The following is a 22,807-nucleotide window of genomic DNA, read 5'->3' on the forward strand; positions in this document are numbered from 1 at the left end:
TAAAAAACAAACATTGGCATGTAGGAGTGCCCCCTAATGTTTCTTGGTTGTATTTATGTCGTTGTTGCCTATGATTTGTAGGCCCAACCTAAATATGGTTTCAGCTGCGGAGTTCTATATTCATTTACAATTTTCCGATGGAACAGAAATACTGCTCAACGTCCTACACTCAGCCAAATCAAAAGATAAACATACGGTATCATCATTGCAGATGCAGATGGTCATATTTTCATATCACATGTTTATCAAAATACATAATGCATAACAACATTGTATGAGTTTTTGTATAAAACTACAGATACAAATGTTGACTGACTAACAATGTGCATTTGAAATGATGGAGACAACTGAATCCAATTAAGAGAGCAATATTTAAATCTGCAATTACATTCCAAGAGGGGGTACCAAAACTGAGGGTAAAGAGCAAAGATGGCTGACTAAGAATTTATGTAACAAGTCACTGTCATAGGCTTTCAGATGAAAAATTATCAACAACTACTTGTATGTTGGCCGAAACAGCGACTGGTCCAAATAAAGAAGCCAAACAGATAAGAAGCAGCAGAAGCAACAAGAAACCAGTAATATCCAAAATGGAGCCACTGAGCGTCTCCGGGTTTGAAGAGCTCCATTGCAAATTTATTCTTCATTAGGAAGTCCATGTTCATCCCCTGGACCCCGTTGCACCAGTCTGTAATACAATATACCCATAGTCGCCATGCAAGCCCTGCAAATGGATCATCATAATAACTACATCAGTTAAAAACTAGCAGTATATACCACAACTGATACTGCGTATAGTTGTTATATACATGGTACAGGAATTAGAGCATCAGCATTGCGAAAGATGTATGCCAGATAAATTTAATAGAGACCGCAAGCACTTTAACCCTGGGACACATACTACATGTTGCAATAAAAGCCCAGAATCACTAACCCAGTTGTTCCCCACTTGCCATAAACAAAACATTCCTCGTTACTCATCAGTGACTAAACACATTTTTTATCTTTTACTGTTACTGTACTTTCTACTTTGGATTATTATATATTAACATGAAGTGAAGAGCTATACATAATTGCAATCAGAAGAAGAATTTTTCTTGGGTCCATCCTTGATGATCTTTGATGCCGTGTACGGCCTTCTGAGGTTTCAGCTGCATTTGTTGCATCTTTCCTTGGAGGTGCAGTCACTGGTAGAGTAGGTAAGGAAGTAGACCAGAAAGGAAGCAAAGCTCTAAGAAACTTATGGTGGAATGGACCTGCACTTTCAAAGATGAAATTCAAATTAACAAGCTATAACAAACGAGGAGAGAGGAGACATGTCAAGTTTTAATAAAAAAAATTTAAAATATCATTCAAAAAGACCATGTCACCTCGTTTTGTGTACTTTTTCCTTTTCCCGTCTTCATCGTCAGCATAGTAAGAAATTTCAGAATTCTGTCTTTCAACATGGACGGTGCCCTTCCTTGTGGTGGCACCAGGCTAAATTATTTGCGATTAGAACAAAACTATATTAAAAAAATATCAAATACAAGAAACAAGATACAACAAAACAAGAGAAAATTCAGCCTACTTATTAAGAGTTTTAAGAGGCTAGATAAATGCAAACAATAAAAGTGCAATGAAAATATCCTCTTACAGCACCAGGACTTGAGGCTTTCATGAAATTTCCTCCTGAGTTAGCACCATCTATCTCCATAATATCAGCCACTGTAAGTTTAGGTAGTTCTGACCCAGTTGCAGGTGAGAATCCATCAACTGGGTCTGAGTTTCCATGATTTTCCCTACTAACCAATGGATCTGAAGAAAAAGCAGGCGGAGGACTTCGTGATTCTGTCATCGAAACTGGATGATTTCCAAAAACATTCTTTTCCATACCAGACTGAAAAAAACAGATAAAAACTAATGAAAATTTTATTTGTATAATGAGGATAAAACAGAAAAGGAAAATAACTCTAGTGCTTATATATATATATATATATATATATATATATATATATATATATATATAAAATCATCAAGACAAAAGAAAGAATGGAAGTGTGGATTTATATGATTTTTAGAAATGGTAACTTTTTCTGCAGCAATAATCAACAATTCACAACCACAATTATTGATCAGTGGTACAGCACTAACATTCAGTACTGTCCCTCTAAAAAAGAATCAGACACCATGCCTTGACTGAATTTCATAATCCTAAATATCATCCATTCCCTAGTGACCCCAAAGAAGCTGAACAAAAATTACATGGAAATGAAAGAGAAACTAATTATATTAAAGTTATGCGTAGTCCAAGCATTTGCTAGTAAATAAATTCTTCTGATTGCCTGATAAGTTCAACAGGTCAGGTCTTAGCACCAAAGAATGGTGTCATTCCATATAATACTATTTCATTGTACTCATCAAAGAGTGAAGACCGATAAGACCTGGAACAACAGGGATTTTCTTAAACATAAAAGTTCTATGAATATAATTGTCAAGACCCAATTCATTCATAATTCGTAAATGTGGCAATGTTTGTGGCAACAAGCTTGTTCTACATTTCTGTATGTCAAGAAATATACCCCCACTATATCTCAAACCAATAAAAAGTGAGACAATCATATACTATCAACTTCATAAATCACCTGTATGATAGCTTCCTTCAACTTGGAATGTAGACGTGACCCCGAATCTTTCACACTTTTGGGAGGCCATATCTGTACAGTTATTTCATCAAAGGACACATTGAAAAAAATTATGGAGAATTTTACCGTACTACTGTCTAAAGTTCGTTTTAAAAGGTAAAGGCGAAAACATAATCACAATAGTGGTTTACCAAGTTACATTTTATGTAGCTAATTCTTAATAGAGTGTCTATTTCCAAAACATACTATAACTCTACCTGCTAAGAAACTACTTTCGTGACTAGGGTCCCTCCTAAGACAAGCCACTATGTAGTGGTTTTAAAACAAATACTAATGAATGGTTAGCTTTCTGGAGTTTCTACCTACCAATCATAATTAAGAAAACAAATTTTAAAGAAAGAATAAATAAAATGGGGAGAGAAAAAATGTTGGGAATAGCAAGTCATTTTCTTTTTCCGCTTACACACAGTTCTGGGCACCTAAAACACCAATTGCCTTTCTAGTGTTTCTGTCCAATCTCTCAAGGATTATGGATTTGAAAAGTAACAAAAGGGGGGTGGAAAACATAAGAGTAGGATGCTTTTCTCTCCTGTTTCTGCATAATGCTCAAGGAAAAGAACACTGTAAACCATATTTTGAAGTTTGAACAAAACCAGACAGAAACCTCATACTAGCTGTCAGTTAAAACATATAAATTAATAAATGAATTTCAATCAGTAGTTTTTTATAAAAGAATACAGGAACCGTTTGAAGGTAGATCAGTAGATCTTACAGAAGTAGAACATGAAGGACACGCATATCCTGCTGGGGCAGTATGGGGAGGAAAACTCTTGATATGCGAGACGAAGCAGTTTGTGTGGATAACATCTATGTACAAAATTTAAATTTATAAATGTGACCAATGCAAGCCCAGCCAAAAATTATTTGGAATGAAAACATAAGAAAAACCACATACGCAAGCAGCCCAGTCGAGTAGTTTGAGATGCATCCCCCTCTTCTAAAACAGCCTGACATTGGCAGCATTTCGGAGGCCAATCATACTCCCCATCTATAACCCATTCCGAATAAGTTCGGACCTGCAAAATTTACAAAGTAGACGCAGCTTAACCCTGGAAACTCTGCAGCTTCAAACATAAATATGTGGACAAATCACAAAACTGCATGATCCCCAGTAATACTCATCCAAAACAAGAAAAAATTGAAGACTTGGACCAGGAAACAAATGACCAAAAATAATATATTAAATGAAAAACAAAAATCAGCAAAAACAAGAGGAAGAAATGAAAAATAAAAGAACTAGAACAAAGGCTATATAGCATACATTGAAAGTGAATTATAACAAAAGATACGAATTGTAGAAAAATAAATTACCACGCAGATTTGGTGCTCCGGGAAGCAGATACATTCCCCGCAGACAGGAACTTTGTGCACGAAGCAATATAACTTAGTAGCCTAAAACATCATCAAGAACGCACAACACAGCATTAGCTCTAATTCAAAGCAAGAAAATAGGAAACAACTAGTATAGCTCCCCAAGATAATCAAGAAACAAGAACCACGTGCAACAACAACAAGCCAAGACAAATCACTTGTATCAATTTTATGCTCAAGTGCAAGCACCCGTTTCCCTCACCCAAATGCATATTCAAATGAAAATAAAAATCAAATCACGTAAAATGCAAGAGCACGTAGATCACCCGCGATTGATCTGAATAGACAATACCAATCGGATCTACACACCCAGCAAACAAATCAATCGTGATTGGGAAAACACAAATCAGGGTTTTGGAAGGAGAAAGAAAAAGGCGCGAACTATATGCAAAGAAAGAGAAAACGAACGGAACCTTGCGACATTTGCAGACCACCATTGCATTGAGGGGTATAATTCAATTGAATCTGACGTTATTCGGAAAAAGAAAATCAAGAGGATTTAGAAAGGGGAATTGAAGCCAAGAGCATGGTCAAAAAATCGAAATCATGAGACAATAATCCTTTTCTCTCTCTCTCTTCTTTTTTTTTTTGTGTTGATTCACTGAAAATGTTGTTTGTGTTGATAATAGGCTCAGTTCACTGCGAAACAAAACCCCCTCCTACGTTTGCAATTCAGATCCGTTTGAGTTTTTCATTTCCTTCACATTTTTTTCCCTTCTCCTAATTAATTATTTGCAAAAACAGGTGAAGAAAAAAAATCCAAAAAAGGTTTACGGGCCGGGTTAGTAATATGGGCCACTGCAGTCTCTACTGGGCCAGCAAAGTTTCTGTCTATTTTATACAAACAAAAAGTAATTTTCCTGAAATATAGATTGAGATAGTTGGAAAATATTTATATTATCATTGTCTTAAAATTATTTTTATCATCCTTTAATGATATCGATTATGATATCTATGTTTCTGTTATAAAATAAAGGTAGTAAAAGAGAAGAATAAGAGGTAGAATAAAGAATGAAAGAGTAAGGAACAAGTTCTATCTGTATGTGTCTTATTATTATTATGGGTTAAATATGTTTTTGGTCCCTTAAGTTTGAGCAAAATTTGGGTTTAGTCCCTCATCAAAACTTTTGACCAATTTAGTCATTTATCTTTCAAACTGCGTGAATTTAGTCCTTTTAACCAAATTTTGTTAAGTTTATCTGTCATTTCAAGTGCATTTCATGATAGTATTTAAATTATTTATACTGTTTGACACATTTTTGCTTCAATGTTAACTTAGATACTATCATGAAATGCGCTCGAAACGTCAGATAAACTTAACAAAATTTGGTTAAAAGGACTAAATTCACGCATTTTGAAAGATGAAGGACTGAATTGGTCAAAAGTTTTGATGAGGGACTAATTCCAAATTTCGCTGAAACTTGAGGGACCAAAAACATATTTAACCCTATTATTATTGATAGGACGAGTCCTAATTATAGATACAATATGGTAATCCAGGAAGGATATAAATCAAATAGTTAATATTAAATATTACAAAAAGAATAATGAATCATATGAATGTCAATCATATCAATTATATGATTATATGAATAATTGTATCAAATCAATGGACGACCATTAATTTATAACAGTTTCATAATTTTAATATTTATTTAATCTAATTTAAAATTGGTAATAAAGAATAAGGATTCTCCCTTTAATTTTTTATTTTATTTTTAAATTTATTAAGCACACACACTAACCAAAACTTGACACGTATATTATTTTCAATAATGCTTCAAAAGTTACGATTTCTTGTAGTATGAAAATTTGTGTATATATAAAGTTAAATTATTGCTCGATCGCTCATCTCTTAATTTATATTTTCCATTTTCCATTTTCATTTTTTATATCATATTAAATCAAAATTTTAAAATAATCTGCAATTAAACAAGACGCATAAATGTTTTTCTTAATCTTAATGTTTAGGATTACCTAATTAACTAATTTATTACAAGAGGGAATTAGATTTGATTATATGTTTCTACCTATCATGATTTATTATCAAGTTACATTTAGTAAACCCCATTGGAACACATGACGTGAAGATGAATGCGTGGCTCCTAAGATTTGAAATTTGAATAAAGGGTCACTCTTTTTTTTTTCTTTCTTTAATTCACTTTCACTTCCACCCCTTCAACTTTCAAATTTCAACAAATTGCAGACATGGCTTCTGCGGTGGCCGCCGCGGCGGGGCTAGAGTTGTCGAATCCTCCATCGGACGGAATAACCAATCTCCGATTTTCAAATCACAGCGATAATCTCTTGGTCTCCTCATGGGACAAGGTATGTATGCTATGCATACTCCTCTTTCTCACTTATCAATTACGTACTTCCTGTGCTATACTATGTATGCTATCAATTTTATTGCCTTCATTGGTGTTTGCGCTATTCAGAGTGTGAGATTGTATGATGCGAGCGCCAATGTGTTGAGAGGAGAGTTCAGGCACGCTGGCCCCGTTCTCGATTGTTGCTTCCACGACGATTCCTCCGGTTTCAGTGTCGCCGCCGACAACACTGTTAGACGGTCATACTCTTACTCTACTCTTAAACTTCAAACTTGCCTTAGATTGTTCTCTTTTTGTTTGGACTTAACCTAGCCGTTTAAAGCTCCATAATGCTGGCATCATTTATCTTCTAAATTCCAAATTTTGAAATATTTTGTAAAAAATATTTCTCCAAAAGGATATGTTCTAACACAAAAGGCGCCCTACGGATATAGGTTTCTTTGTAGTTGTCTGTCACCACTTTGAGGATAGTTTACATTTTGCCTTTGGTGGGTAAATGGGGAATAGATAGGAGAAATTAAAGAAAAGAAAAGTTAAAAGTTGCAAGATTCAGCTGTTATTTTTAATCTATTTCTTATTTATTTTCTAAAATAAAATATTTTTATTCTCATTTTATGTGTTGTTTATTTTCATTCACTTTCCATATTTTCATCTTTTCTTCCCGTCCTACCACTGATTCTAGAATGGACTAATGGACTAAAATGTAACACAATTCATGTCTGTTTAGAGAGGGAATTGTAAATCTTAAACTAAGGGAAGAGAAACTGTTATTTATGCATCTCAAAGCCGTGAAGAGAGTAATTCACCCGTTATATGATTATGCTCCAGGCTTTTCTTCAGCTCTAATAAAGAGGATATCCTAGGAAAGCATGATGCGCCTGTTCGTTGTGTTGAGTACTCATATGCTGCAGGTCTCTCCTTTCTATCTCTATGATGTTAAACTCATCTCATCTATGTTCTTCTGTCACTTAATTCCGGGGAATTATTTTTAAAAGGATATTTCACGTTTATGTCTATCTTGTCTGTCACAGGGCAATTGATCACTGGTAGTTGGGACAAAACCCTGAAATGCTGGGACCCTAGAGGTGCGAGTGGCCAAGAGCGCACACTCGTTGGGACATATCCACAGCCTGAGCGTGTTTACTCTCTCTCTCTGGTTGGAAATCGCCTGGTTGTAGCAACAGCTGGAAGACATGTTAATATCTATGATTTGAGGAACATGTCTCAACCTGAACAGAAAAGAGAATCTTCATTGAAATATCAAACCAGATGTGTGCGCTGTTACCCAAATGGAACAGGTGAACTTTAACTAACTAACTCAACCGTTCATTTTCAAAGATGACAAAACTTTAAATAATGATTAACAAGGCCTCTGTCGTGTTTTTATCCAATATTTCCTTTCATATTTGTACAACTACATTATGCAGGATATGCACTTAGTTCAGTGGAAGGGCGTGTATCGATGGAATTCTTCGACCTCTCAGAAGCTATCCAGGCAAAAAAGTAAATACTTCTATATTTATTTCTCTGTTTTCTCTTCTTAATAATACTGTGATATGGATATTTTGAACTTCTTTTTCATTCATATGATGGTCTTTCAGTCCATAGGAAAAATAGCATGTATCCATCAACTTCTAGCTGTTAATGATTTATTACCTTTGTGCAGATATGCTTTCAAGTGTCACAGAAAATCCGAGGCCGGAAGGGACATTGTCTATCCCGTAAATGCAATGGCATACCACCCCATGTAAGTGTTTTAAAATTACAATTTGAAATACTTCTAAAACAAGACACTCTGTGAAGAGTATTTCAAATTGCTTTTACTTAACTGTGTATCTACTATTTACAATGTCAATAGCGGTAGCTTGCATCATCAAGGATCTAGTTGAGAAATATAAATATAAGTTATTGTTAAGAAGGTAATCTAAGTACATATTGTCATCCAAAAATAGAGGGTGTCGATCTTTTTTCACAGTTTGCGTGGTAAAATAAATGCATGGAGTTAGAAGATGAGTGTTCTATATTACAGTATTATAAAAATCCACAATCTTTAACTTGGTTATAATTTCTTGAGTTCTTCCATTACCGAATTCCTAAAACTTAAAAAACTCCAAAGATGAAGTGCAGTGAATAATTAACTTTTACATGAACTTTGGAATTAGATATTGTTCATGTTAGGGTTACTGACTTGTTGACTGAATTTCTTACCATGAGAATGCTTGATAAAAATCTGTGCAGATATGGAACGTTTGCCACAGGTGGTTGTGACGGGTATGTTAACGTGTGGGACGGAAACAATAAGAAAAGGCTATACCAGGTTTATATTCTTTTACTTTTTAGTAATTGAGAGACCAGAATTTTCACATAGTAATAATTTCTAAATTTTCGTATTCTCTTCCAGTACATGAAATATCCTACCAGCATTGCTGCACTGTCGTTTAGCAGAGATGGACGCCTGTTGGCTGTTGCATCAAGTTACACATTCGAAGAAGGACCTAAAAGGTATGTTCTGTATCTACTTATCTGTCTCTCTTATACGAGCTTGTTTAAGTAACTTTTTTCATTGGATTCACAGCAACGAATCAGATGCTATCTTCGTTCGTAGTGTAAACGAGATTGAGGTGAAGCCGAAGCCCAAAGTCTATCCCAATGCTCCAGCGTAATTCCTGATGGCCGTTTCAGAAACAGGGTTTTTTTTTATATTATTTCTACTGTTGTAAACGCCAAAAACAAGTAAACTGATAGTTTCTGATTTTCTAGATTTTCTTCAAATTGTGCACTTCGTGCAAGTAGGTATATTGTATATTGTAAAGTATGGTGCCTCACTCATTTTCAAATCATCACTGGAAAGCTTTGTCCCGATCATGTGACGTTGCTTAGTCAATGACAAAATTCAAGTCACATGCATTCACATAATTGCAAAACACATACTGCGAAATTGTTAATCTAGGACAAGAAAAATCAAGGCAAAAAATTTCAAGGATGCAATGCCAGCTACTGTGCAACATGATGTGTCTTAATCAAATCCATCTCATAGGTAATGGTTCAATATTTACATTTTTTAAAAACCCTGGTAATTTTCTTAAGTTATTGAAACTAAGCATATGTCATTTTAAGTATCGAAAAAGTCACCCAACAGCCAAGATACAAATTGGAAGTTTCCATTTGGCCTTTTGCTATGAGATAGCTGCTTGACCTTTACACCAGGCGTCAACTTAAACCCATAAGCATTGAAGGGCATTGGATTCGGAGCTGATTAAGTGAGTGGCCTTTCGCTGTGTGATTACCTGAATCCCGAAGGAGACGCTTGAGGATCGACACCACCTTGATTCCTCATACTTGATTGAGCAAGTATTTCATCATAGTTCTGATCCAGACAGTAATCGTAAGTATATTATAAAAATGCTTAAAAAGAATATCAATAGTAAATAGAAATAATTATTACCCGCTTCTCAAATGCAGCATCCGTGGAACTTGACTGAATCATTTTGTCAGCAAGTCCGTAGTCTATAGCTTGCTGTGCTTGAAGATACTTAGGCCTCTGGACATCTTTAGTGATTTCTTCCTTGGATTTCCCTGTCCCTTTTACCAACAGATCAATGTAATAGTCCGAATTTGCCTCAAGCTCTTTTGCCTGTATGTGTTTTGCCAACATAATTGATATAAATATAGTGTCTAAAATGATGGAGAGAATATACAAACAGGTAGACAGTACCTTGATCCACATGTCTATAACAGCACCACTTGATCTATTGACTTTTGGGAGATACAATTTTGCTGCAATAGCAAACAGTTAATCCTCGGTAAGGCAATGCTAAATACATAGTTTATTCAGAGCATACGAACAGCTATCTTTCTACCTTGTCAATGATCAAAACTACCAACTGACAAGGAAAAATATCCCTATCTATTCACAAATTTCGGGACAGAAAAAAATATGCCATCTGCAATTCAGCGTTGAAGGTCATTTTCTATGAAAATCCAATCAAGATATATTTCTATGTTTTCCTGAACTAATGTATGTGTCACAAGAATCGATACCATAGTGGTGCTATGTGTGCCAAAATATAAAGGAAAATAGGTTATACTTCACTACAAGAAAATCATTGAATAATGACCAATTTTAGTGATGAAAAATAATTAGTCATTATAATGACCAATTTAGATACTAATCTATAAACTAAAAATTCTTGGTAACTGAAATAGTTTCTAAAAATTATAATTGGTCTCTAAATTGGTAACTAAAATAATTTCTATTATAAATTGGTTTCTAGATTGGTTACTAACATTAATTGGCTACCAAAGAAATTGGTTTCTAATTATAAAATTGGTCTTTAAACATGTTTTTAGTCACTAAAATTTGTCATTATTTAAAAGTTTTCTTGTTGTGCTTGTGCTTGAGGAATAAATAATACAAAGCCCACACACCAATGGCAAAGAAACATGACTAATAAGTCGATCTGCTGTGGCTGCAGCCTTTCATTCCATGAACATGTAGGCCACGTTTGTCCACAAAGTATTGTAGCATTACATAAAGATCGAAATTCTCTCATTAGCCCCTTGAAAATTAGGGTCTCTTTTAATCGCAAATGGCAACCCAACAGTTTCAATGCAGAGTACTGAGCTTTCAGTTCACACAGATCGTAACTCTACAATCCATGTCCTAAGGATACTAAGAACTAGAATTCGATAAACTGATATTCCGGAAAATACTTAACAAGCACACATTTGATCAAAAAGTGTAATATATGTGACAAAAAAGATAATAGGAAAACTATAAATCAGTAAGCCATTGTCTATTCTTCAAATATATTGATGAATCGGATACTATAGTTGTGTCAGAAGTTCCAACAAAAACACATAAGTGAAAGCAATTTTTTTTAAAAGTTTGCGAAGATGTGATTCGTACTAGATGAGTTTGGTTGTACCGCACGATAACCCTTTGTTCCAAGCGACAGAAGCATTGCTGCCTGACCAAATGCCATACCACAATTCACAGTGTACACATCTGCTTTGACATACTTCAAGCAAAAAGAAATAAGATTAATTAAAAAGCAAGAGTTACAAAAGAGAAGTTCAAAGAGAAAAATCATGTCTCAGTCTTGGTGGGGTAGGAGTACTAGGATTGGCACATGATTCATGATAAAACTTACAGACATCATATCAGCTATGGAATATGCATCAGTTTCTGACCCCACTGTCTCATGCTTCTCATTCTGAACAGGAAAAATTGGAAAGAAAAAGCAATTATATAAACCAGCACCTCATACACCACAAGGGAAAATGTTAGAAAATGGTCATAACACTTACCTGAGTTCCAGATGAATTAATATAAAAGTAAATAGGTTTGGTTGAGTTATCATAATCCAACCACATGAATTGAGCAACAATAAGTTCCGTCACAGCTGGAACGATCTGTACAAAATTATAAAGACTTACAGAGGAACGTAAAAAAAGATGAGGATGAAAGATATCAGGTATTTATCTATATACGAAAGGTAGCTTTCAGGTGAGGCTTACCGGCATACCCAGATAGCATATTCGAGCATCTAAAAGCAAAGAAGGTAGATCTGGTGGAGCAGTTTGTGGCCTTTCACTTCCCCAACCTCCTTGATACATTCTAGTACTCATGCTGTATCTTGAAGCATCATTTTTTCCCATGCCAGATAGACTCCATGTTCCACCATTATCTATATAATTCTTGGCAGATGAGATGCTTTCCTGTCACAATGATTAAAATTAAGAACACTTTTGAACAGTCAAATAAGCCATGATAAAAGCTGGGTGCTTTGGAAAATCAACAATTAGGTTACAGTTTAGCATATTTGCTATTATAACATCACAGACAGTTAGACAGGATGAAGAATATATATATATATGGTGAGAACCTCTGTGACTCTTTCACTTTGCCGGCGGATAACATCTTCTGTCATGAACATGTCCATTTGTGAAGGTGAAAGGCCATATAGATATTGAGGAACGTTCTTGTAGTTGTGCGTCACTGCATATGATAAAGAAAATAAAACTAAAGGTTGGGCACCCAATTTTTAAACCTTTCAACTAAACTTGAATAAATTTTAAAAGATCTCTTATTCTGGAAAATTGTACTCAACATCCAGAAAATTTCATGCAAATTAATCTAAGAGCAAGAGTTTTAAGCTTTATGGTTTATAAACAAACTTTACCCCTCTGTTTGACTAGAACACTTTGAAACACCAAGAGTGTGAAAATCAGTCAAAACTGAAAAGGGAGACGCATGTTGTTAGTTTCTTAGCCAACCAAAACTTCACATGGTCTTGCCCAATGTTGTTTCTCCTAGTTTATACTACCAGAATTCATAGTGTCTCTTTATTTTATTATCCTACAAGTTATGCACATAATTCACTATCTGTTCTACAAATAAATTTCAAAAGACACATCTATATGCATCTGGTATTTAGGGGGGAAATAAATATTACCTACATTTTTTTCTCAAAATTTAAGGAACTGTGGTTCATGCCCCTGAAACTTGACGAGTTTGGACCAAAAAATAGGAAGGTAAGGTGAGATTCAATCTAAGTATTTAAACCTTTCTAAAGGGGTAAATAATCAATCGCACATACTCACTCGACAGTAGAGTTCTAACTTTTCCTAAAAAACACTAAACTAGATCATAACCAGATTAAAAATTCCAACTTCTTCAATTTTTGTGCTCTAACTTTTCCTATAAAACATATTCAAGCACGTTTTTTTTTCTTTGGCCTAATCTAAATCGAACAGAGAAAATTATCATCAAACAGAAAAGAGAAGGAACAACGAAAGGTATAAAAAACTAACATCCATCTATGAGATTTTCCTGTCTGAACTGTTTGGGGATGTTGTCAAGGGAGCACTTAGCAGAGAAAGAGCTGAAACCACGTGGTGGCACTCTTCGAGAAAGGGGAAAAAGCTTTGTTCCATGGAGGAAGGAAGAATCATGGATGAAGGACGCAGAAAGTGGCGGTGAGAGAGAAGAGGACATGGGTACACGCAATTGGAAACAAAGTTTCAAAATTTGATATGAACGGGTGAAGGGTATGACACCAGGGATGTGGTTTTGGTTCCAACAGCGAGAAAGATAGGTGGGCTAGAAGGCACTATCCACTCCTTGTGGTAAACGGGTCGGGTTATAATATAAACACTATTCTAAGTTTTTTCATAATCTTAACACCTCTATATTTTCTTGTTATACTTTGTTTTTAATTTAACTGTTCTTTTTTTAAATTTAACTATTGCTTAAATTAAAATAATTATTTATGATAATTAAAAATATTTATAAAAAAAAATTATTTACGGTTAAATTATAAAATTATTTATATTTATTTCTACAATTATAATAACAAAAAATAACCTCAAAGTAATATTCTTCTATATTTAACTGTTTTCAAATTTAATTGTAAAAAGTTAAATAAAAAAAATTCATCTAAAATTTTAGACTTGAAAATTGTATGTAAAGTTAATGAAAATATCATCATTGCATATAATAATTAAAAAATTATAATAAACAAAATTAAAGAGGAAAAAGTAATAATCTTTTATAACCCAATGGATAATTACGTTCACAAATTGGATATAGAGTCTAAAAAGAGGTTAAATACACATAAAAAAATAAAGATGATAATATGGTTACATTAATTTCTATACATAATAAGTGGAACAAAAATATGTAATAAAACTCACATGTTGATTATCATATTCTTCATTATATTTAAAAAAATACAACTTAAACTTAAAGTAATTAAAGATAGATCAACAATGAATTTGATGATGAATCTGAAGTCAACTTATATATGTATACACTGTTAAAAACACATGTATTTTTAGTGTGAATATCATTTTTTTATCATAATTATAAAAAAAATAACATAAAAAAAATCATAACTTTTTAATAATAACAAAAATTTTCATTGAATTAGATCAACCTAATAATAAATTCAAATTCAAAAAAATATTGATTTTTTGTAACTTTTTATTTTTTTTATTTATCATTTTTCTAAATCAGATTATAATAAACACTTATAACATTATTAAAATAAGTTCGTTCAATCCAAAAGACAGAATGTGATTCTAAATTACTTATAATTAAAAACAAAAACTCACATAAAAGTACATAAATTTTCATGTTAACATAAATTACATAAAGTGAAATACAAATTAATTATTCACGTTCAAATCAGAATCTTAAACAAAGTGAACAAATTAATATTAAATAAAGTTACAATATATGATAATTTGATTAAAAGAATGGTGAATGAGAGTACTCATGAGTAAATCATGTGTGACAAGTGTGAAAAGTTATCGGGTCACATGTTTTTAAATGCCCTTTTACTCAGAGTATTTGAAATTTGTGTAATAATTTGGTGGATATTTTACATCACATTTTAGCAAACAACCATTTTTACCAATTTCGTATACCATGGGTTAAGTATAAAGGGTAATTATATTTAAAAGTGTATGTAGGTTGCTATTTGTTGGATATTGGACTCCCTTTCTATGTGGAGAAAATGCCCAAAATTTGAGAAGCCCACGTCTCACTTAAACCTAGTGGAGAGGAGGCTATAAAATAAAGAGAGAGGCAGAACAATAGAGTCAGAATACACTGAAAGCCCTAACACATAGAGGAGAGGTAGAGGGAAAATTCTGTTCACGTTTTTCACAGAGCTGTCACAGTAAATTCGGCGCTGCGGATTCGTTCACCGTTGGATCGGGCTGAAATTTTTACAGCAGGTTCGGAACTCATTGCTCTTCATTCTGACCGGTCGGATCTTTGATACGAGGTTTGAGTTGGGAGATATTAATTTCGCACTGCAGCAGTGATTTGTAGAGGTTTTCCCCTCTTGTTCTTCTCTATTTGAAAGCTTTGTTGCTTTGTTATTTGGTTGGGTGTTGGCACTAATTTGTGCTATTGATTGAGACTCTTTTGTACTCTTGTTGATCATAGTGGAGTTATTTCTTTGGTCTGGAGGACTCGTGGTTTTTACCCTTGATTTGAGGGGTTTTCCATGTTAGAAATCTTGGTGCCTTTATTTGTGCTTCTGGTGATTTATTATTGCTGCTCTTTGATTATTGCTCCTCATAGATTCTTGCAAGTTAGGGGAAATTATATCCGCTGCATTCTCTGGTATATTGTTTATTGTTGTTTTCCCCATCAGAGTGGTATCAGAGCTCTTGGTTGTGCTATATTTACTTGCTTGAATGATTGAGGCAAATGCAAAGATGGTTGCTTTGAATGGTACAAATTATCATTTGTGGAAGGGCAAGATGAAAGATTTATTATTTGTCAAGAAATTGCATCTTCCGGTCTTTGCTACACAGAAGCCAGATTTTATGTCTGAAGAAGAATGGGACTTTGAGCACCAACAGGTATGTGGTTTTATTCGACAATATGTTGAAGATAATGTTTATAATCATATTGCTAATGAGACACATGCCAGAGCTTTGTGGGAGAAGATTGAGTCTTTGTATGCTTCTAAGTCAGGCAATAATAAATTGTATTTGTTAAATTGCTTGATGAATTTGAGGTACAGGGAGAATTCTTCTATTTCTGATCACTTAAATGAGTTTCAAGGGCTCCTAGATCAATTGTCAGGAATGGGCATAAAGTTTGATGACGAAGTTATGGGGTTATGGTTGCTTAATACTCTACCAGAGTCTTGGGAGGTATTTCAGGTTTCAATTACAAACTCTGCCTCGAATGGTGTTGTTTCTTTTCAGATGGCAAAGAGTGGTGCTCTTAATGAAGAGATGAGAAGGAAGGCACATGGTTCTTCATCTCAGTCTGAGATGCTTGTTACAGAAGCTAGGGGGAGAAGTCAGAAAAAGGAACATAAAGGTGGTAGAGAGAAGAGTAGGAGCAAGTCCAAGTCAAGATACAAGAATTTAGAGTGCCATTTTTGTCATAAAACTGAGCACATTCAGAAATACTGTTTTAAGTGGAAAAAGGAGAACAAAGACAAGAAGGGCAAACAGAGAGAGAATGATCATGATGATGATCGTGTCACTACTGCTACAGATGGTGATCTTGTTCTTCTTCGTGACTTTGAGTCCGTTAATCTTGTATTTGATGAGAGCATGTGGATTATTGATAGTGGTGCTACACTGCATGTTACACCTAGGAAGGAGTTCTTCACATCTTACACTTCTGGTGATTTTGGAGTGTTGAAGATGGGTAATGATGGTGAGTCTAAAGTGATTGGTGTTGGTGATGTTTGCCTGCAAACCAACATGGGAGTGCAGTTGTTGCTTAAAGGAGTCAAACATGCTCCAGATGTCCGTTTTAATTTAATCTCTGTGCAGTTGCTTGATGATTGTGGTTATGACAATCACTTTGGTTCTAGTAAATGGAAGCTCACTAAAGGTAACTTGGTTATGGCCAGAGGGGAGAAACAATCTAAATTGTATTGGACTAAAGCTTTGGTTGCTAAAGACAGTGTGAATGCTATGTATATGGAGGCATCTTTGTGGCACCAGAGGCTTGGTCATATAAGTGAGAAAGGGCTTAACTGCTTAGCTAAAAAGGATGTGCTTATGGGATTGAGAAATGCAGAATTGGAGAAATGTTTTCATTGCATGGCTGGTAAACAAACCAGAGTATCTTTTAAGAAGCATCCACCCTCAAGGAAGTCAGAATTGCTTGAATTGGTGCATTCTGACGTTTGTGGCCCATTAAAGGTAAAGTCATTTAGTTGTGCACTTTACTTTGTTACTTTTATTGATGATTGTTCCAGGAAGCTATGGGTCTATGCTCTTCAGCGGAAAGGTCAAGTACTTGAAAAGTTCAAGGAATTTCATGCTATGGTTGAGAGGCAATCAAGCAAGAAGCTGAAATGCATCCGTAGTGATAATGGTGGTGAGTACCGTGGACCTTTTGATGTTTATTGCAGGCAGCATGGTATTAGACACGAGAAGACTCCTCCTAAAACTCCTCAGTTGAATGGTCTAGCGGAGAGGATGAACAGGAACTTGGTTGAAAGGGTTACATGTATGCTTTCAGAAGCAAAGTTGCCTAAGCACTTTTGGGGAGAGGCATTGCTTACAGCTGTGCATGTTATTAATCTCAGTCCCGCAGTTGCTTTGAATACTGAGGTGCCAGACAAAATTTGGTTTGGTAAGAATGTTGGCTATGATCATTTGCGTGTCTTTGGTTGTAGGGCATTTGTTAATGTTCCTAAGGATGAAAGATCCAAGTTAGATAAAAAGACAAGACAATGTATCTTTATTGGCTATGGTGAGGATGAATTTGGCTACAGGTTTTATGATCCTGTTGAGAAGAAGCTTGTTAGAAGCCGTGATGTACAATTCATGGAAGACCAGACCATTGAAGACATTGATAAGGTGGAGAAGACCACACCCGAGAAAGACAGTAATCTCACTGATGGTAATCCGATGAGGTTGCCCGCTCACAATTTGGAGAATGTTGAAACGGAAGCTCAAGACAATGAGCAACATGGTGATGTTGATGATCAACAGTTTGGAAGTGGAGTAGATGTTCCAATTGATGATGCTCAAGAGGAACATGATGATGATGACGATCTTGGTGATATACCTGAATCACCTCAAGTCCAACTCAGGAGGTCTAATAGACAGAAACAACCTTCTACAAGGTATTCCTGTGATGAGTACATAACCTTGACTGACGGTGGAGAACCTGAGTGTTTTGAAGAGGCTTTGGATAGTGAAGAGAAGAAACAGTGGCTGGATGCAATGCAAGATGAGATGAAATCTTTGCATGATAATCACACTTACGACTTGGTGAAATTGCCTAAGGGCAAAAGGGCATTGGAAACTAGGTGGATTTTCAGGGTGAAACAAGATTCAAATTCTACGCTTCCAAGGTACAAGGCCAGATTAGTGGTGAAAGGTTTCAGATAGAAAAAGGGTGTTGATTTCAATGAGATTTTCTCACCTGTGGTGAAAATGTCATCCATCAGAACTGTGCTAAGTTTAGCTGCTACTCTTGATTTGGAGGTTGAGCAGATGGATGTGAAGACAGCTTTCCTTCATGGTAATTTGGAGGAAGAGATATACATGAAGCAACCTGATGGTTTTCTTGTTAAAGGCAAGGAAGATTATGTGTGTAGACTAAGGAAGAGTCTATACGGTTTGAAGCAGGCTCCAAGGCAGTGGTATAAGAAGTTTGAGTCTTTTATGTGTGAGCAGGGTTACATGAAGACTACTTTAGATCATTGTGTCTTTGTTAAAAGGTTTTCTAATGATGACTTTATTATCCTGTTATTATATGTTGATGACATGCTTATTGTTGGGAAAGATATTTCCAGAATTGACAGGTTAAAGAAGACACTTGGCGAGTCTTTTGCCATGAAAGACTTGGGAGCTGCTAAAAGGATTCTTGGCATACATATCTCACGTGATAGGAGAGAAAAGAAGATTTATCTATCACAAGAGCAATACATTAGGAAGGTGTTGTAGAGATTCCAGATGGAAAATGCTAAAGTTGTGAGTACTCCTCTTGCTACTCATTTTAAACTGAGTGTTAAACAGAGTCCTTCAAATGAAGTTGAGAAGACCAATATGAGTAGAGTTCCTTATGCATCTGCGGTGGGCAGTTTGATGTATGTGATGGTGTGTACAAGACCAGATATTGCACATGTTGTTGGTAAAGTTAGTCGATTTTTGTCAAACCCAGGTAGAGAGCATTGGAATGTTGTGAAATGGATTTTGAGGTATCTTCATGGTACAGTTGATATGAAGCTTTGTTTTGGAGGTGATAAACCTACTTTGATGGGTTACTCAGACTCAGATATGGCTGGGGATATTGATTCCAGAAAGTCCACTTCGGGCTATTTAATAAAGTTTGCAGGGGGAGCTGTGGCTTGGCAATCAAGACTACAGAGGTGTGTAGCGTTGTCTACTACAGAGGCAGAGTTCATTGCTATTACTGAAGCATGCAAGGAGTTGTTATGGTTGAAGAAATTCTTGCAGGAGCTTGGTTTTAGGCAAGATAACTATTCATTGTTTGTTGATAGCCAAAGTGCTATCCATCTTGGTAAGAATCCAACTTTTCATTCGAGATCCAAACATATTGATGTGAGGTATCATTGGATACGTGATGCTTTGGATGCTAAGTTGTTGGAGTTGGAAAAAGTTCATACAGATGATAATGGTGCTGATATGATGACTAAAGCATTGCCAAGAGGAAAGTTTGAAGTTTGTTGTGAGATCGCCGGTTTGGCGGTTATCTCCACATAGTTGTGAGGGGGAGATTTGTTGGGTATTGGGCTCCCTTCCTATGTGGAGAAAAGGCCCAAAATTTGAGAAGCCCATGTCTCACTTAAACCTAGTGGAGAGGAGGCTATAAAATAAAGAGAGAGGCAGAACAATAGAGTCAGAATACACTGAAAGCCCTAACACACAGAGGGAGAGGTAGAGGGAAAATTCTGTTCACGTTTTTCACAGAGCTGTCACAGTAAATTCGGCGCTGCAGATTCGTTCACCGTTGGATCGGGCTGAAATTTTTACAGCAGGTTCGGAACTCATTGCTCTTCATTCTGATCGGTCGGATCTTTGATACGAGGTCTGAGTTGGGAGATATTAATTTCGCACTGCAGCAGTGATTTGTAGAGGTTTTCCCCTCTTGTTCTTCTCTATTTGAAAGCTTTGTTGCTTTGTTATTTGGTGGGTGTTGGCACTAATTTGTGCTATTGATTGAGACTCTTTTGTACTCTTGTTGATCATAGTGGAGTTATTTCTTTGGTCTGGACGACTCGTGGTTTTTACCCTTGATTTGAGGGGTTTTCCATGTTAAAAATCTTGGTGCCTTTATTTGTGCTTTTGGTGATTTATTATTACTGCTCTTTGATTATTGCTCCTCATAGATTCTTGCAAGTTAGGGGAAATTATATCCGCTGCATTCTCTGGTATATTGTTTATTGTTGTTTTCCCCATCACTATTGTATAGACCAACTGAATACATATGAATATAATCATTTTCAAGAGTAAGGTGAATGATGGTGAGGAAGTGTTCAACTTAGTCCAAACTAGAGCTTGAATATGGATAATTAATAAAGTTTCCAATGCGAGATTCAGATACTCAGACGGGTGTTTGTGTCCATATTTGTGCATTAAATCAATAGTGGATTAGGAGTTTGTTTGTCTTTTTGGTTAGTTGGAAGATGTTTTTGTAGCTACCTAAGGTACAATATTGTTCACACGCATCACATGATGTTTTTTCTTAGTGTTTTGAAATATACTTTGTTTGTGACATTTCTTTGAAGTTACACTGCTACACAACTATTTAGTTATGCTGTTGTGCTCATCTAATGTGTTTGATAGATTCAGGCTACATAGTTTAGAGATTTCTTTTGCAGAACACAAAGTGTGAGTTTATGATTGAGAACAAAAGAGAAATCTTGTTACAAAGCTGGCTGGAATATTGATTTTTTCTTAAATTTGTGGAATCCTTAACATTATTTTGTTTCTTTATCTTCTGTATTGTTTTGCTTGTAGAATAGTTATCTTCAACTGTTATATCCTCTTTCTGGTAGGTTATAAGTGTTGATTTCTCTTTTTAATTTTATATGATTTTATTATTTGTATTTTTTTTTTATGTGTAAAAGGATTTCAGCATCCTAAATATTTTTCTATTTATGTATTTTTTATTGCTGACAAAGAAAAGGTTCAAATTGAAGTAACTAACTTCCATCTTTTACGTTCATGAATTAAAGTACTCTAAATACGAATTTAAACAAACTTATCTCAACTACAGAACCAAAGCCTAAGGCAAAAAGCTGATGAAGACTTAGTTGCATACACGACCTTGTGACCAACATTATATGACTCTGGAATATGTTCTAAAATGCAGTTAATGATTCGTGGTCACAAATAATATGAAAAAAAGGATAAATTGACTGAAAATGACAATGATTTAATGGAATAACCAGAGTCCGAACCATATCACAAAGCTTTCCTTTCCCGTTCTTCACAAAAAGTCTTGGATTCTGTTCAAACCCTAACATACACGTGTTTCCAACCTTTATCGTGCCAATATAATATATCTTAAGCCCAATGCTTCATAAATAAATATAAAATATCATCAATGTATACTTTTTCTTTTTCAATCAAGCACATACATCACAGTAGATTTAAAATATAATTTATATACATTAAATTTTATTAATTTTATTTGTAATATAAATTATAAAGTTTAAATTATTTATTTGTTGTGAATAATGGTTATAATAGAAATAAAATGTTAATCTTATTCAATATACAGACTAAAATACTGCCTTAAGTATAATATTCCAAGGGAAAAAATGTGGTCTTAAAAAATATACATATTTATCTTTAAGTAAATTTAAAAAAGAAAAAACATAATATCCCAGATTCTTGTAAAAGTTCACCGTAGTTTGTTTCGTTTTGGATACGACGAGTCCACCAACTTTCAACTTTGTGTTGAGCGTGTAGAAAGCCCAATTGTGATTTGAAGTTTAAATTTCAGAAGCCCATATGAAGAGAAAGCATGTATTTTTTTATTGATGCATAACTACATTTAACTTTTAATATATATATATATATATATGATGTACCAATACTTTAGTTTGAATCATGTCTCATACATATCGTATTTAATATAATTTAAAAAATATATAAATATATCTAAAAAATAAATTTCAGAGAGCCAACGAACGTGAAATTTTATATTATTTAATAATTTTAAAACAAATTTAATACAAGAGCAGAGCATTATAAGACGTTATTTTAAGTGAATTTTATTTATTATATTATTTTATGAGCTTTTTACGAGTTTTATTTAATTATGACATTTTGTAAAATTTACATTTTAATAAATTTTCACTTATATTTTAACTTGTTTATAATAAAAAATTAAAAATATAGTTGTATATTTTTGTATCTTATAACTTGGAATTATAGTCATGCACCAATCTTCACAATATAAAATTTACATGTTTTGATGAAGGTTTTTTATAAGACCGTTATGTTAAATTCAAGACATTGGTTAAGACTCTTGTTTTGGAAACTATCTTACACTCATCCTAATCTATATTAACTCAATTAGTTACAATCACACATCATTTGATTGTATTTGTTAATTTGAAGATGAAAATTATTAAAATTATGTAATGAAGTATGGTTCCAGAGACGCAGTGGCAGCGCAGTAGATGATATGATGATGAGGTGTGTCGGTTATGGAGGACACGTGGAAGCATGCAATTGAAGGTGGAAGGTGCAACGTGTCACCAATACAAAAAGCTTACCTGCGTTGCGTATCAATACTCCTAAACGCTTTTTTTCTTCCTCTTTTTTATTGCGTCGGTGAAGCAACTACTTTCTCCCACTACCACACTCTACCCTTCTTCACTCACTCTCTCTCTCGCTTGACACGTTAAAAATAAACCACAAACACGCCTTTGCACATTTTTTCCG

At 34.6% G+C, this 22,807-nt stretch overlaps 3 protein-coding genes across 4 annotated transcripts; 1 reads left to right on the forward strand and 2 right to left on the reverse strand.

The window, feature by feature from the left end:
• Window positions 1–202: 202 nt before the first annotated feature.
• Window positions 203–4,759, reverse strand: LOC114192133 (zinc finger protein-like 1 homolog). Its single transcript, XM_028081743.1, has 9 exons — window positions 4,469–4,759; window positions 3,996–4,076; window positions 3,580–3,700; window positions 3,397–3,491; window positions 2,625–2,696; window positions 1,637–1,879; window positions 1,371–1,479; window positions 1,070–1,256; window positions 203–724 (listed from the first exon to the last, which is right to left on the reverse strand). The coding sequence occupies exons 1-9, from the start codon at window positions 4,490–4,492 to the stop codon at window positions 637–639; spliced, it is 1,020 nt and encodes a 339-aa protein (XP_027937544.1). The 5' UTR covers window positions 4,493–4,759; the 3' UTR covers window positions 203–636.
• Window positions 4,760–6,093: 1,334 nt separating this feature from the next.
• On the forward strand, window positions 6,094–9,286 carry LOC114191875 (mitotic checkpoint protein BUB3.2). 2 transcript variants are annotated; one of them, XM_028081320.1, is made up of 10 exons: window positions 6,094–6,185; window positions 6,262–6,383; window positions 6,494–6,624; window positions 7,214–7,296; window positions 7,417–7,683; window positions 7,813–7,888; window positions 8,052–8,132; window positions 8,624–8,702; window positions 8,787–8,887; window positions 8,961–9,286. In XM_028081320.1, the coding sequence occupies exons 2-10, from the start codon at window positions 6,264–6,266 to the stop codon at window positions 9,046–9,048; spliced, it is 1,026 nt and encodes a 341-aa protein (XP_027937121.1). In that variant the 5' UTR covers window positions 6,094–6,185; window positions 6,262–6,263; the 3' UTR covers window positions 9,049–9,286. The 2 variants fall into 2 exon arrangements, with proteins under 2 accessions (XP_027937121.1, XP_027937119.1); XM_028081318.1 differs by lacking the exon at window positions 6,094–6,185 and having other exon boundaries at window positions 6,195–6,383.
• A 94-nt stretch (window positions 9,287–9,380) lies between these two features.
• LOC114191874 (ATP-dependent Clp protease proteolytic subunit-related protein 1, chloroplastic) lies at window positions 9,381–13,494 on the reverse strand. Its single transcript, XM_028081317.1, has 9 exons — window positions 13,202–13,494; window positions 12,274–12,386; window positions 11,906–12,106; window positions 11,696–11,800; window positions 11,539–11,601; window positions 11,295–11,406; window positions 10,101–10,162; window positions 9,831–10,019; window positions 9,381–9,752 (listed from the first exon to the last, which is right to left on the reverse strand). The coding sequence occupies exons 1-9, from the start codon at window positions 13,383–13,385 to the stop codon at window positions 9,669–9,671; spliced, it is 1,113 nt and encodes a 370-aa protein (XP_027937118.1). The 5' UTR covers window positions 13,386–13,494; the 3' UTR covers window positions 9,381–9,668.
• Window positions 13,495–22,807: the final 9,313 nt, after the last annotated feature.

The sequence above is a fragment of the Vigna unguiculata genome, chromosome 7 (assembly GCF_004118075.2).
Source record: "Vigna unguiculata cultivar IT97K-499-35 chromosome 7, ASM411807v1, whole genome shotgun sequence".
NCBI classification, from domain to species: Eukaryota; Viridiplantae; Streptophyta; class Magnoliopsida; order Fabales; family Fabaceae; genus Vigna; species Vigna unguiculata.